Source organism: Tachyglossus aculeatus, chromosome 4 (assembly GCF_015852505.1).
Source record: "Tachyglossus aculeatus isolate mTacAcu1 chromosome 4, mTacAcu1.pri, whole genome shotgun sequence".
NCBI classification, from domain to species: Eukaryota; Metazoa; Chordata; class Mammalia; order Monotremata; family Tachyglossidae; genus Tachyglossus; species Tachyglossus aculeatus.
Genome location: NC_052069.1, coordinates 101,029,440 through 101,044,269, shown reverse-complemented (window position 1 = coordinate 101,044,269; position 14,830 = coordinate 101,029,440). Strand labels below are relative to the sequence as shown.

Here is a 14,830-nt window from a genome sequence, read left to right as displayed (position 1 = left end):
CTCGTCCTTCCCAAGCGCTTAGCACAGTGCTCTTCACCTAGTAAGCGCTCCACAAACACGATTGATTGATTGATTACGACCGCCTCTATATGTTGCCAACTCGTCCTTCCCAAGCGCTTAGCACAGTGCTCTGCACCTAGCAAGCGCTCCATAAACACGATTGATTGATTGATTACGACCGTCTCTACGCGTTGCCAACTCGTCCTTCCCAAGCGCTTAGCACAGTGCTCTTCACCTAGTAAGCGCTCCATAAACACGATTGATTGATTGACTACGACCGTCTCTATGTGTTGCCAACTCGTCCTTCCCAAGCGCTTAGCACAGTGCTCTTCACCTAGCAAGCGCTCCATAAACACGATTGATTGATTGATTACGACCGTCTCTATGTGTTGCCAACTCGTCCTTCCCAAGCGCTTAGCACAGTGTTCTTCACCTAGTAAGCGCTCCATAAACACGATTGATTGATTGATTACGACCGTCTCTATGCGTTGCCAACTCGTCCTTCCCAAGCGCTTAGCACAGTGCTCTTCACCTAGCAAGCGCTCCATAAACACGATTGATTGATTGATTACGACCGTCTCTATATGTTGCCAACTCGTCCTTCCCAAGCGCTTAGCACAGTGCTCTTCACCTAGCAAGCGCTCCATAAACACGATTGATTGATTGATTACGACCGTCTCTATGTGTTGCCAACTCGTCCTTCCCAAGCGCTTAGCACAGCGCTCTGCACATAGTAAGCGCTCCATAAACACGATTGATTGATTGATTGATTACGACCGCCTCTATATGTTGCCAACTCGTCCTTCCCAAGCGCTTAGCACAGTGCTCTGCACCTAGCAAGCGCTCCATAAACACGATTGATTGATTGACTACGACCGTCTCTATGTGTTGCCAACTCGTCCTTCCCAAGCGCTTAGCACAGCGCTCTTCACCTAGCAAGCGCTCCATAAACACGATTGATTGATTGATTGATTACGACCGTCTCTATATGTTGCCAACTCGTCCTTCCCAAGCGCTTAGCACAGTGCTCTTCACCTAGCAAGCGCTCCATAAACACGATTGATTGATTGATTACGACCGTCTCTATGTGTTGCCAACTCGTCCTTCCCAAGCGCTTAGCACAGCGCTCTGCGCACAGCAAGCGCTCCATAAACACGATTGATTGATTGATTACGACCGTCTCTATGTGTTGCCAACTCGTCCTTCCCAAGCGCTTGGCACAGCGCTCTGCACATAGTAAGCGCTCAATACATACGATTGATTGACTACGACGGAACGAATGAATGACGAGCCCTCCGCGCGCGGGAGGGGGGGGGGCGCTCTCCCGGCGACGAGGAGGGGGCGTGGCTTCGGCGACGGCGGCGGCCAATGGGAGATGAGGACACGCCCCCAAAGGGGCGGGGCCTGCCCGGGGCTGGCGCGCGCTCCCCCCCCCTCCCCTCCCGCCCCGGTTCCCGGGTCCGTGCACCGTCCGGCGCCCGGGGGCCCCCCGCGCGCCCGCCGAGCGTCCAGCAAGCTCCGCCGCTGTAGCGGCCGCCCCGTTGCAAACTTTCGGCCCCGCCCCGGGGGAGCCGCGGGCCCCCGCTCCCGCCTCGGCCGGCCGGGGGTGGGGGCGTGCAGGCAACTCGGCGGGGGAAAACCGCGCTGGCGGGAGCAGCAGCACCGCCTGCTTCCCAGCCTCCCGGTCCCGGTGCACCGCGCGCGCGCGCGCGATGGACGATCAGTCGAGGATGCTGCAGACCCTGGCCGGGGTGAACCTGGCCGGCCACTCGGTGCAGGGGGGCATGGCCCTGCCGCCCCCGCCGCCCCCCCCCGCACGGCCACGAGGACGGCGACGGCAGGAAGCAGGACATCGGCGACATCCTCCACCAGATCATGACCATCACCGACCAGAGCCTGGACGAGGCGCAAGCGAAGTTGGTGTCGCCCCCTTCCCCCCCCCCCCTCCCTCGGGCCGGGTCTGAACCGTCGACTTTTCCCGAGAAATCCCCCTCCCCGTCGTATGGAGTGAGCGCTTACTGGGTGCGGAGCACTGCACTAAGCGCTCGGGGAGGACAGGTTGGCAACGTAGAGGGACAGGGGGTTCGAGAAATCTGACCGGTCCTCTAGGACAGCGGGCCCACTGTTGGGTAGGGACTGTCTCCATATGTTGCCAACTTCCCAAGCGCTTAGTACAGTGCTCTGCACCCGGTAAGCGCTCAATCAATACGATCGATTGGCTGATTGATAGGACGGGGGGCTCCCCCTCGTCCCCCTCTCCATCCTCCCCATCTTACCCCCTTCCCTTCCCCGCAGCACCTGTATGTATGTTGGTACATATTTATTACTCTATTTTACGCCAACTTCCCAAGCGCTTAGTACAGTGCTCTGCACCCGGTAAGCGCTCAATCAATACGATCGATTGGCTGATTGATAGGACGGGGGGCTCCCCCTCGTCCCCCTCTCCATCCCCCCCATCTTACCTCCTTCCCTTCCCCGCAGCACCTGTATGTATGTTTGTACATATTTATTACTCTATTTTACACCAACTTCCCAAGCGCTTAGTACAGTGCTCTGCACCCGGTAAGCGCTCAATCAATACGATCGATTGGCTGATTGATAGGACGGGGGGCTCCCCCTCGTCCCCCTCTCCATCCCCCCCATCTTACCCCCTTCCCTTCCCCGCAGCACCTGTATGTATGTTTGTACATATTTATTACTCTATTTTACACCAACTTACCAAGCGCTTAGTACAGTGCTCTGCACCCGGTAAGCGCTCAATCAATACGATCGATTGGCTGATTGATAGGACGGAGGGCTCCCCCTCGTCCCCCTCTCCATCCCCCCCATCTTACCCCCTTCCCTTCCCCACAGCACCTGTATGTGTGTTTGTACATATTTAGTACTCTGTTTTACTTGTAGATATCTATTCCATTTATTATATTTTGTTAGTGTGTTTGGTTTTGTTCTCCGTCTCCCCCTTTTAGACTGCGAGCCCACTGTTCGGTAGGGACTGTGTATGTTGCCAACTTCCCAAGCGCTTAGTCCAGTGCCCTGCACACAGTGAGCGCTCAATAAATACGATTGATTGATTGATTGAAATAAAATACACCCCCTCCACCCCCAAACAGTTGTAGTTTCCGAGTTGGTGAGATTTCAGAGGAGGAAAGGGGACTGTTTTTTTAAAAATAGATAGCTATACCTTCTTTCCCCTCCTTTTTTTTTTTTCCTGGCTTCGGCAGACACGCTTTTTGCTCTGAGCCTGCCCGAGGAGGTTGGGGGGCCGATCCGCTTAGACTTTTTTTCCAACTTTCCCCCCGAATCCAGGGAGAGGGCAGGGAGGGAAAGTGCCAAGACGTGGCCGCAAGCGGGGGGGACAGCAGCCCTTCTCCCTCCCCACTTGTGAAAATAGAAAATCGATCCTTCCAAATGTCACCCCCCTATTAATCCGTTTTTTTGGGGGAGGGGTGAAAGGTCACCCTGGAACACAGTTGTTGCCCTCCGGGGTGGCAGGGGATCTGGTGCCAGGGGAAGGAACGGTTGGAAAGTAACCGTTGGTGGGCCGGTTTGCCCCCCCAAACTTCCTCAAGCGGCTGGCACCCCTGCTTATCCCGGTGCCCCCCGAATTTGCCCGTCTCCCTCAAATTGAGCTCTTTTTCTCCCCCACCCACCCATCTCACGGTTGGTTGTTGATGTTTGCCACTTGGCACCTCGGGTCCAGCACCAACGGCCGGGACTTTTAGACTGTGAGCCCACTGTTGGGTAGGGACCGTCCCTATATGTCGCCAACTTGTCCTTCCCAAGCGCTTGGCACAGTGCTCTGCACACAGCAAGCGCTCAATAAATACGATGGATGGATTGATTGATTGATTGACTCCTCTCCCACGCTTAGAGCGGCCTCCCAAGCCCCCTTCCTCTTCGACCCATTAAACTTCAGGCGCTTTTTCGCCCCAAACGTGTCTTCCCCAAGCGCGGCGGGAAAATGACATCTTTCCAGGCCCAACGCGAAGAAAGGCGCCATGTTATCCAAAGGTGAGGCAAATACCTGGTTTGTTTGTGTTTTCCCCCCCTGATCCCCCCCCATCTGTTTCTTTCAGGAAACACGCATTGAACTGTCACAGGATGAAGCCCGCTCTCTTCAGTGTCCTGTGCGAAATCAAAGAGAAAACGGGTAAGAAGCAGGGCGGACTCCGGGGTCCCCTCTTTCACAGTCCCCTTTCCCCTCCCCAAAGCCCCCTCTTAGATTAGGGAAAAGATCCTGCTGCTTTGATTCTTCCAGGGTAGGAGCCTCTTGCTTTGGGCACCGCCATCTTTGATCATTCCCTCTTTTCCTCCTCCCGATCTTCGAAGGGGGGGGGAACCGCAATAAATCTGGAGTCAATTTTACAATTCATATTCCCCATGTAAAATGAAATGTAGATGAAAGCGACCGGGTGTCATCGTTCGCCGAGCCAGTCCTCTGGCGCCAGGAGGAAAGTAGCTGCGAGGAGCCAGCGGCCAAGCCACCGTCTCACTCCCTCTCCTTCTGCCTTGTTTATTATGTCAGTTTTTTCAAGGAGCGATGCGAATCTGGATGCCAGTTGCAGAGTCCCCGAGAGGAAGCATCGCCGGCAACTTTTTGTTTTCCTTACGCCATCTGGGGCCTCGGCTTTACCAGTAGAAGAAAACATGTGCTTGAACCCCAGGATTGGCGTGGCGTTTTTTTTTTTTTTACTTCTTTTCTTTTCTTTTTTAAATCAGCGTGCCGCGTGCGGCGAATAATTGTAGTGGAAGGAAACGCGGAAGGGTGATCGCGTGTGGAGATTGACATTAGTCATTTCTGCGACTGTAACGCACGCGGGCTTTAGGAGCGAAGTGGAGGAAGGGAGAAGATGAGAAAGCCCAGTGGTTCTGAGATCGAGGCAGGGTGTTTAGAAAAGGGGGGGACAGTTTTGCAGACCTGAAGGGACTGGCAAAGGACAGGTTCAGTTGTGCGGCTGCTGCAATCCATTCGCTCAGATTTATTTTTAAACTTCTGGCTTTGTTCGGTTTAAACTGATGGGATGAGTGCCTGGGTTCCAGAAAAAGGGGCCTTCGGTTGCGTCCAGGTTGAGTGTGGTTTCCCAAATACGTTACCCTCGCGTGGCATGGGGATCAGTGCATTGAGCGAGTTGGAGGATTTCACCTATTTTTCATTTTGGAAGCTTGACATTTTAAGTCTCTTCTTTTAATCGAGGTAAAGAAGAAAAGTTAAAAGTTCAGAACAGTATAGGATGATAGGATTGCAAGATCAAATGCATGTATGGCTTAGTCGAGGACAGTAGACCTATTTATGTCATTCACTTAAACAGGGCTTAGCTGTAAAATATTATTTTATCCACAGTGGGGTCTCCCAAGAAAGTTGAGATGGTAGTTTGCTGCCTTTTTTCCGAGATAGATGTATGTACATTTTCAGCGTGTGTGTGTGTGTGTGTGTGTGTGTGTGTGTGAGAGAGAGAGAGAGAGAGAGAGAGAGATCCTGTCAGATCTCAATGTCGAGGTGATCTTTTTAAAATGTATCCTATGTGATGATAATTTTAAAGACGTAATCACCGATACAAAGGTATATGCATATCAATTTTGAGTTAGTGTTGGATAGCTTAGCATGCTTAAACTGCGTGCAAAATTTTTTTATCTTGACTGTAAATAAGACATTAAATCATGGCGATTCTTCACTCAGAAGCCTAAAAGTGCATAGTTCTCAGTAAATTATGTTGCTTAATGTCCAATGGTTTTCTTGCTATCAGGACTCCACTTCAGTTTCTGCTGACAGCTAAGCACTGGGGTATTGACTGTGTTGTGAATATTAAGATTGATTCTGTTTTATATTGCATTATATTACTCCGGATAAAGGGAACGGTATCTCTCCCCCCCCCCCCACATATGCTTTAATCATAGTAAAACACCCCTTCTCCTCCACTCCATCCCTCACTCTTTCACCTTCCCAGTTTGTTTTGTATATATTTTCTTATCTCTCCTAAAATATTGTGTGTGTGTGTGTGTGTGTTTTGTTTAGCCAGATTCAGAACTAAGCAACTACCTCCCCTCCTTTAATAATTTTATGCTGGCAGGACTCAGTTAAGAAGGCTAAGTCCTTCAGTTGCTTATTTGCTCAGGGCTTAGTTGCACTGTTTCGAGGTGGGGGTGGGGAAATGTAATCAACCATATGTCAAAGGTGAGTTAAGAAGAAAACAAGTCTTTTAGAGACAGGGATTAGTGGCAGAGGGGACTTGGTAGGGCTGTGGCTGTTTAAATTCTAGAAGGCACCTGACAAGGGAAGAGATTCTACGTTGTGAAATGTTTCTGGGGCTCTCAGTGATAACTTTTAAGGTCCTGCTTTTGCGTTCAACTAGTGGAGCCAAGTTTGCAAATTTCTCTCGTTTTTGTAAAATAGCTAAGAGCCAACAAAGAGTAAAAAGTGTCCATCTGGGCGAAGACATGATCCTGCCAGCTCCAGAAGCTCAAGAGAGACGGGATTAAAGCACCGAGTGATTGATGGGGCGGGTGAATCTCTTTCTCTTCTTTCCCTTGACACTCCCCACCTCTCCCTCCAAAACTGGTCCCAGAAGGGAACATTCACTCAGGATCTTCCAGTTGAGATGAAACAGCTGTATAGACATTAGTAAGTGTTACCAAAGCAAAGAAGATGTCAGCCAATTCCAGCCCCCGCCCCCCCCACTTTTTTCCCCCCTATAATCTGTTTCCGTAAGAATCAGCCCAGACAGTCATCTGCTTGTAAAACATTTTGAACTTGAAGGATAAACATTCTGCGATATACTTAGAGGAGGCCTGTTTCTAATTGTTTTTACTGCTTTTCCTTTAGATCATTTTATTTAACTAATCTTGTACCCCAGTGTTTAATTCTGTATTATCTAGGGAAAGTTTACCTTGGCATTTGTAATGGAAACCACTGAGCATTTCGGATTCCTCCATTCTTCATAAGGCAGAGGGGGAGGGGGAGAAAATTTGCCGTCTGTATAATGTCCTTTCAATTGACCTCACCTAAAACAAGCCACAAAGCAGGGAGCACTGTACCAATAAGATAGAAATCAAGGAGTTAGAGGAAAACCCTCATTCTATAAATGGGAAATGCCATACACTATGAAAAGGCGCCTTTCTCTCCAAGTTTAAATCAATTGATTAGCCATTTGAACCCTATTTTTTTTTCCATTCAAGGGTAAGGGAATTTAGCCGTACTGAGATGTTTGTAGCTTTCTCCAGGGTGCTTTCTGTTTTGTAAAATCTATTGTATGGTGATTTTTGGAATCACTCTGTCTTTCCTACACCTTGCAGTTGAGAAGTGTAGGTAATTTTGAATATTCTTAAGGATAACCACAGAGAATCAGACTCTTCCCATCGAGGCAGTGATCATATTTTTGTTAGCAAAAGCAAGTTTTAATTCCTGTAATAGGAGGTAACGCAGGTATTTTTGCCCTTTATTTTAGAGTAGTCTTTGGTTAGCTGTTCTTTAAATACACCTTTAAATGGCACTCGTCACTGTGATCCCTTTTATTGCCTGCCCTTGTATCTTCCTCTCTAATAGTATCAAACATGGAGATTTTCTTTGTAGGAACTTTCCCTAGTTTTTGAAAAAACTTGCCATTTCCTGCTAAATCTAAAATCCTAGGGCTCTCTGTATGCCCCAGCCCCGGTTTTGGGTGTGCAGATTCTTTTAAGAACAACAACAAAAAATCTCTGGTAAGTGCAGGTATTTCCCTATGAAATGTAAAACTGTCGTCTGTAATCTGAATCATATCCATAGAGAGCTGAAGAGCTTCTCATATATCATCTTTTTTTGGTGAACCTTTTACTTTCACTTTTTTTTTTAAAATTATAGGTTAAAAAACTCAATGTTGATAGTTGCCAGCCAAACCATGATTTATTGCCACCACAAACCCTAAACAGCATTCATTTACTGGTAATGCCTAATGGCATACATGATGGTTTGCCAGATTTGTGGCCTTTGTGAGGCTTATAAGCAAGACTGACTTGGGAAGATCATAAAACTTAATGAACTTCTCGACTGCAGGAGGTGTCCGCAGGGGAAGAGAAAGGCCTGCTTGGCTGGTTGGGCTGGTTGAAGTATTTTTTATGTCCAAAGAGAGGGGAAGAAGGTGATCATTAAAAATGTTCTACCTTTAAAACAAGCCTCTCCAGAAAGAGTGAAAAGGTTTTTAGATATGAAAAATAGATAAAGAGCAGGACTTAAAAATGAGATTTTTTTTTCATTCTGTGGACCGATATAAGATGAAACCTTTTATTTTGATTGCTACAAATGTAACTGGTCATAGCATGTCACTCTGATGATTAAAAGCTACGTAGTGCTCTCAGTCCAGAACACTGCTTCTTACTCTATTCTGGCCTGAAAGGGTTAGAAACTGGTTTTAAGCCCCTTTCCCTGGCTGAGGTGCCATCTTTCAAATGACTGCTCTAGAAAAAGACCTTGTTTCTCGTCTTGTAACAATATAACTGCTTTCAGTTGTATTTTATTCCTCCTTGTGCAATGCTACGTAATACTTCAGTATCCAGTGGATTTAAACATTACCTGAAAAAAAAATAAAAAACCCCTGGAAATTGCTAGGAAAATGCAAATTAATCTTTTACGCTGTCATTTAATATGGTATAATTTGTAGGGACCATCATGTAGTTAAAACGTATAAATTTAGTTCTTTCTCTGCATGATTAATTTTTTGTTATTGATTAACTTGAAAATTGTTAGTAGTAAAATGCTTCTGTCTGTTAAACGACGAGAGTAAAAAGGTGTACAGCATTCGCTTAAACGCGAAACACAAAGCCAATATATCACCATAAATTAATTGCGTTGCTTTTTGGAGTAACTTTTTTATTTTTTAAGTGATTTAAGAACCTGGTCTTTCTATCAGCTACTTGATTTCCTTTGCTCAGACTTTGCCAACTTGTTTGAAATTTTCCTTGGGAAGGGGATCTGGAGAGGTGACGGGATGTTTGTTTAATTCTCGAACTGCTCCCCTTTGGCCTCTCTCCATCCTCAGGCAGAAAGCCTGAGTGGAGTAGGGCCTTTCTAAGACTGATAACTGCAGGTTCACTTCGTGCCACATCATTTTTAGAGATTCTTGATCTAGTTAGTAACAAATACGCTTCAACGTGATTACATGGGTCTGTGTTTCCAGCCTCTCTCCATTTCCAATAAGATAAAATTGGACCTACTTATCAATACTAACTTGATCTGGAAAGATCATTCTTTTCTGCCTTATTTTTATTGGGCTTCATTTTATTATGAAAACAGAATTTTTTATGTTGTGCTATTCAAAGCTGCTTCCTTTCTTGCCTTAATATTATCTATTTTATTTTATATCTATATCTATTATCATTTTATTTTATGTCATTTCCACCAAATCAGTAGTATGCTAATGAGGATAGAAAATGGTGATTTTAAACCAGGCCAAGCTGCAGCCTACCCTGGTAGTAGAATTGTCAAATTGCAATGAAACGTGCAGATATCCATTTCACAGATGGTGTGAATTCTTCGATTTCAGTACATGTTCTTTTACATAAGGTGAATAAATTACGTATTCTCATCATGAATGAGAAGTTTCCAAACTTGATTAAAGATCATTTCTGATGCAGGAGGGGTCCACATTCCTTAGTCATCTTGGTTTTTTTTTTTTTCTGTTTTTTAATCTGTATGGCAATATTAAGGGCATCATGTAGGAGCCTAGGTAATTGGATATATGCAAGTAAATTGAATAAATACTTCATCTCTGTAGAACACCTCCAAAAAGGATTTAGATCATTTCCTCTTTCTTGTTTAATTGGTGGAATTACCTTGTTGTTTGTATTCTCTGAGTTGACACTTAGAGAAGAATGTTTTGTTTATTTTCTCAGCAGCTTTGTTTAATGCTACACCTTTAACGAGGTGATCATCAGCGTGATTTAGATAACACCTGCATAACAAAGCGTATTTTTTTTACCTTCATGTTGACCTTTTGCCCCGTTTGCTTACTTCTAGTATCTCACTCCCACTTCTAAGTATGAAGAGTAAATACTTTATATTAGGATCTGATAGGAAATATTAAAAGTTTATCAGCTGTTGCTTTTACAGCTTTTATAAAGTTTGAGTGGTTCAGAAACACTAGTAAATTAATGCTTTTCACTTGGATACCAGGGCTTGTGGGATAGGATTATTTTTTCAGCATATAAAGTGCACTAGCCAATATCCTGACTTGTCTAGGGAAATCCATAAAAAAAAAATAAAGGGGAAGAACCTTTTTGAAAAAACATATTCACCCTCAACTTTATTCTTTTTACCCATGCTTTCGGCCAGAATGGAGTCCGCGTAGCTAACCTTTGTTTTTTTTTCTTCCATAAGTCATAAACTTTAGCCAAACACGTTTAATATTCTCCCGTGCATTTTAAATGTATCAGATGAAGTTTATTTTATGATTAGGCCAGATTTTGAAGGCCTATGTCAAAAATTAAGCCAGAATAGGATCATCTCATTCTTGATTTAGTTTTGCAATATTAATAAGTGATTTGGGATTGGAAATGGGTCATAAATATTTCCTAATATTTATTAGAAGAAAATGAATTGTAGATATTTTTGAAGAATTTTATACTTGTTAGTGAAAAAAGTAATGAGATTGAATTTAGCAGTTAAAAATGTAAGGCAAGGTTATTCATTTTTTCATTTATTCTGCGTAACCTTTTCTTTTTTCCTCCTGTCGTAAGAAATGGGAATGCAGTGTGAAAATAATTCAGTGACATGGATTTTTCAGAATGCCTAAAATTATCTGGCAGGTACTGCACATGCTGTGTCTTAGTGTTTTGGGGGATTTTGAATTAACCAGCTTTCAGAGCTTTACTTTCTTGTCCTCCGTGTCCAGCAGGTGGCTTGCTACATTAAAAAAAAAATTCCTTATTAAAATTTTAAACTGCAACCAAGTTCAATTTATCCAGAATTCAAATAAACTGGTGAAAATGTCAACAATTTCATAGTCCATATGTTAGCAATAGCAAAATAATAAATTGAGGCATATTAAGATTATCTACAACATAATCTAAATTAAGATTCTAAACAGGCATTACAGATGCTGGTAACTTTGGCAATTATCATTTTGTTTGGTGAACAGTAGTAAAACAGTGTGCGGTATAAGTGTTTAGAGGGAGAGAGGATAAATAAATTGAACAGTTTTGCAATGCAAAGTGGTTTGTGGTGTTTTTGAGGATTTCTTGGCTCTCTCTTAACTGCTATTGTGAGCCTGGAGCAGATTTCCCCATTGCTAATGCCCTAGAAGTATTAATTCACTTTGATATGCTAATTAGAGGGCATTATGCAAGAAATGAGATTAAGTGGCAGCATGAAGCCATTTGCCTGTCAGTAAATTGAGAGCTTTAGCATCAGGAGGAGCTTTGTTTTTTCTGAGTTTCTCTTGGTTTTGCATATAAATAAAATTGATTGAAAGGTCTAGAGAAGCTTCTAGAACATTGGTGGTTCTTTTTCCCCCTTCTATGATTATTTAAACTTCTCGTTAATGGCTTTGTTTGAATATTAATTTCTCTAATGTGAGATGCTGAACAAGAAAATTTATTTGTTTCTTGTGTTGCCGTACAGTAACAAAGTACCAGAAATTTGGGGTCCAGTAATGATTTGGTATTATTTCAGGTATTGCTTAGTTCTCTTCTTGAGTGATTACCAAGGTTACTGTTTTCCCTCAAGAGTCAACTTGGCCAGAACATTTTCCCTGGTCTTACTGTGTGAGTTCTAATCCGATCAACTTAATCATCCCCATTTGGTTATAGCCAGTTCCTTTACTGTGAAAATCTTAAAGATATTTTAGCTCATATAGAAAAGTAAGGAGTTGTTACACTAGCCATAGATTTTATTCAACTGCAAGAAGCTACATTATAGTAACATTAAGTTACTGGCTTAAATCCATAAAAGCGGGGAGATTTCTCAGCTGATACTTAAACTCTGCCCCCTTACTCACTTACTGAACTTATTTATTAGAGTACCTATGATGCATAAGATCTCTGTTCAGAGACCCTTGCGGAACTTGTCGTAATTGGATGCCAAAGATGGAATTTCATATTTAACCCTGTACATGCTCATCTTTATTGGTCAAGCCTTTAGCTTTCTGAACCGAATGTGGGTTTTGTACTTGACTTTCTATGATCTGACCACAAAATAAAGGGAAACAAGTGAATAAAAGAGGAAAAGTCAATGAAGCCTCTTTATTTATCTCCTGGTTTTCCCTGGGCTGAATATTATGTCTTCCATTCATAGATCATTCTCTGAAAGCCTGCTTAGGGAATGTTGTAGGTTAAAATTATCTTTGAGCTGAGCCTCAGTAGTTTTGAGTTGATGCCCCTGTAGCTCTCAGGAGTCTGGTTAGAAAAGAGGGTATGTGTACTGTTGGCAGTGATATAGGGGCCTGGTTCTGGCATCTGCATTCCACCACTGTCTATATGAATGGAGACCCAATAAACCATATCAACTTCTCAGAGCCATATGGGTTATCAAACCAGCCCAGCTGCCATGCGTGCACACTGAGGGGTCTAGTTTCTCCTCTGTGTACCTAGGTAACTCCCATTAATGTTAATGGAAGTTAGGAATATGAATTCAGAGAAGTAAATAACGGTTCCTCCTGAGACTAAAGTCCTGATTATATTTTCAGAGACAGCACTTAGTGCTTCTACTGACTACTGCTTGTCTAAATGAAATACGTGGCTATGGTCAAGTCTTTTCCCCCTTACTGATACTCCCCAAATTAGTGAAATCATGGCATCTTCATTACGGGCAAATTACTTGTGAAATTTCCCTTTGACTTTGATTTGGAAATGCATTTTGAAGGTTAATTTCCCAGTTTCTGTAAGTCACACACCACGGACAATAGGAGGTCGGTGAAACTGGCGTTGGCAAGTCCACTCTTACTATTTTGTTACTGGAGTGGCATGAGGGAAAGTATTGTGATCTGTTTTATGTCTCTAAAAATGAAATGTCAAGCTTGCATATACCTTCTGTCAAGGAGTCTTTAAAACGAGTGTCTACCGAAAGGCTGGTGTCCCAGGCCCGGTTAATGAAGACTACAACCAACTGTGAGCCCGATGTTGGGTAGGGACTGTCTCTATGTGTTGCCGACTTGCACTTCCCAGGCGCTTAGTACAGTGCTCTGCACACAATAAGTGCTCAATAAATACGATTGATTGATTGATTGATGAAGACTACAACCAATGCGGCCTTCTAGGTTATGTTTCTCTCCTTTTCTTTCCTTCCTCCCTTAAGCGTCCCTCTGTTGTCTCTCTGTGTTTCTCTTCTCTCTCATCTCCCTGACGCGTCTCTCTTTTACACACAAAGTATAGCATCATGAAAGTATTTGGAATTCATAGTCTGATCAATCATTTTTAACTTGGAGTGAAACTGCAACAGGAAATTGATTTTATATTTATTATGAAAGAAAGAACTCTGCCACCAACTGACAACGGTCCATGTTTTAGTTTTGGGATAATTGCTCACAAAAATCATCGTACAGTTATGCCGGGTGACATAAAATGTTGATTTCAAAGGTGGGCCTATGAAAAGATATAAGCGGTGGGCCTCTTTAATTGCACAAAATAAGTGCGGAGGTGTTTTATTTTCCGTTACCCTGCATTTTGGTACCACTAGTAAGAACAAGTTCCAGTAGATTGTGCAATGATTCCTCTCTGACTTCAGGGATATATTTATTACCATTTTTGAACAAATTATACTAACATGAAAAGTTGTAGAAATGATTGTGTGCTAGATAAGGTGATACATTACAGGAATGGTTGGGTTTATGGAGCTTTATGCTGAGGTTTTCTCAAAAATTATAGCACAGTCCTGTCACTATAAAACTCAGTGATACAGTTGGTAATAACATACAGTGGAGGTATTTTTAGATTTTTCACTTGTTATTCAAATAGAGAGGAAACTCTCAGATTTCCTACATCGTATTTCTTTCTTTTTGTTAAAATCAGTAGAGAAATGAAGAAAACTTATAACCCTGTGTGTGAGACTTCGAAATTGCTTCTTGCTCACCACTTGTTAGAGCGGTGATATGATGTCCCTGATCTCCTAGGGAACTTATCGACTCCTTAGTTCTTGACCTTCTGACTGTGACCAAGCATGGAAATTGAATGTCTAAAAATTCAACGATTGACTCCATCTACATACGTCCCGGAATGTCAGTGTATTACGTGAGCTATTTTTTATTTTATCTAAAGTCACCATGTTGATGAAAAAAATTTATTTTTTTCAGTAGACGTGGTAATCCGAAGCAGGAAACTCATTTGTCCAGTGATAGAAATGTTTCCCAGTGTTGTGTAAACCCCATGATGCTGAAATTTAAAAGAAGCCAAGAAGCCCTCTCACCTACCGTTTTGCCTGGCCTCTGAGCCATGCGCCATGTGGAATGCTTGGAAAATACTGTAACTTCGAAATTTAAGGGTGGTTTTCAGTCGGTCGTTGACCATTGATTGTGCTCTTTCTGAGGAAGGTGATAGACCCAGGTTTTCCAGGGAGGGTGGGGGGCAGGCTTGTTAGTTATCATCCAACAGGGGGGTGGTGAGGATGTCGTGGACCCCTTCCCTCCTCAATTCCCCTCCCAAGCCCCCCTTCTGAACGGTGTCAGGCCTGGAGGGATGCGCCCTCCTTAGGGATGGTTCTCAAAGGTGGCGAACCCCTTTTTTTTTGCCCCGGCACTCGATTTGGCCAAACCCTGGAGAGACCACTACTATTGTGGTATTTGTTGGGGGGGGGGGGGGGGGTGTGTGTGTGTGTGTGTGTGTGTGTGTGTGTGTGTGTGTGTGTGTGTGTGTGTGTGTGTGTGTGTGTGTG

The 14,830-nt window shown here is 43.9% G+C and overlaps 1 protein-coding gene across 1 annotated transcript in view; it reads left to right on the top strand.

The window, feature by feature from the left end:
- Window positions 1-1,515: 1,515 nt before the first annotated feature.
- PBX3 (PBX homeobox 3) overlaps window positions 1,516-14,830 on the top strand; it is a 217,042-nt gene continuing 203,727 nt past the window's right edge. The window contains 3 exon segments of the mRNA XM_038745553.1: window positions 1,516-1,805; window positions 1,807-1,916; window positions 4,077-4,150. Coding sequence (XP_038601481.1) covers window positions 1,713-1,805; window positions 1,807-1,916; window positions 4,077-4,150 — 277 coding nt within the window. The 5' untranslated portion in view covers window positions 1,516-1,712.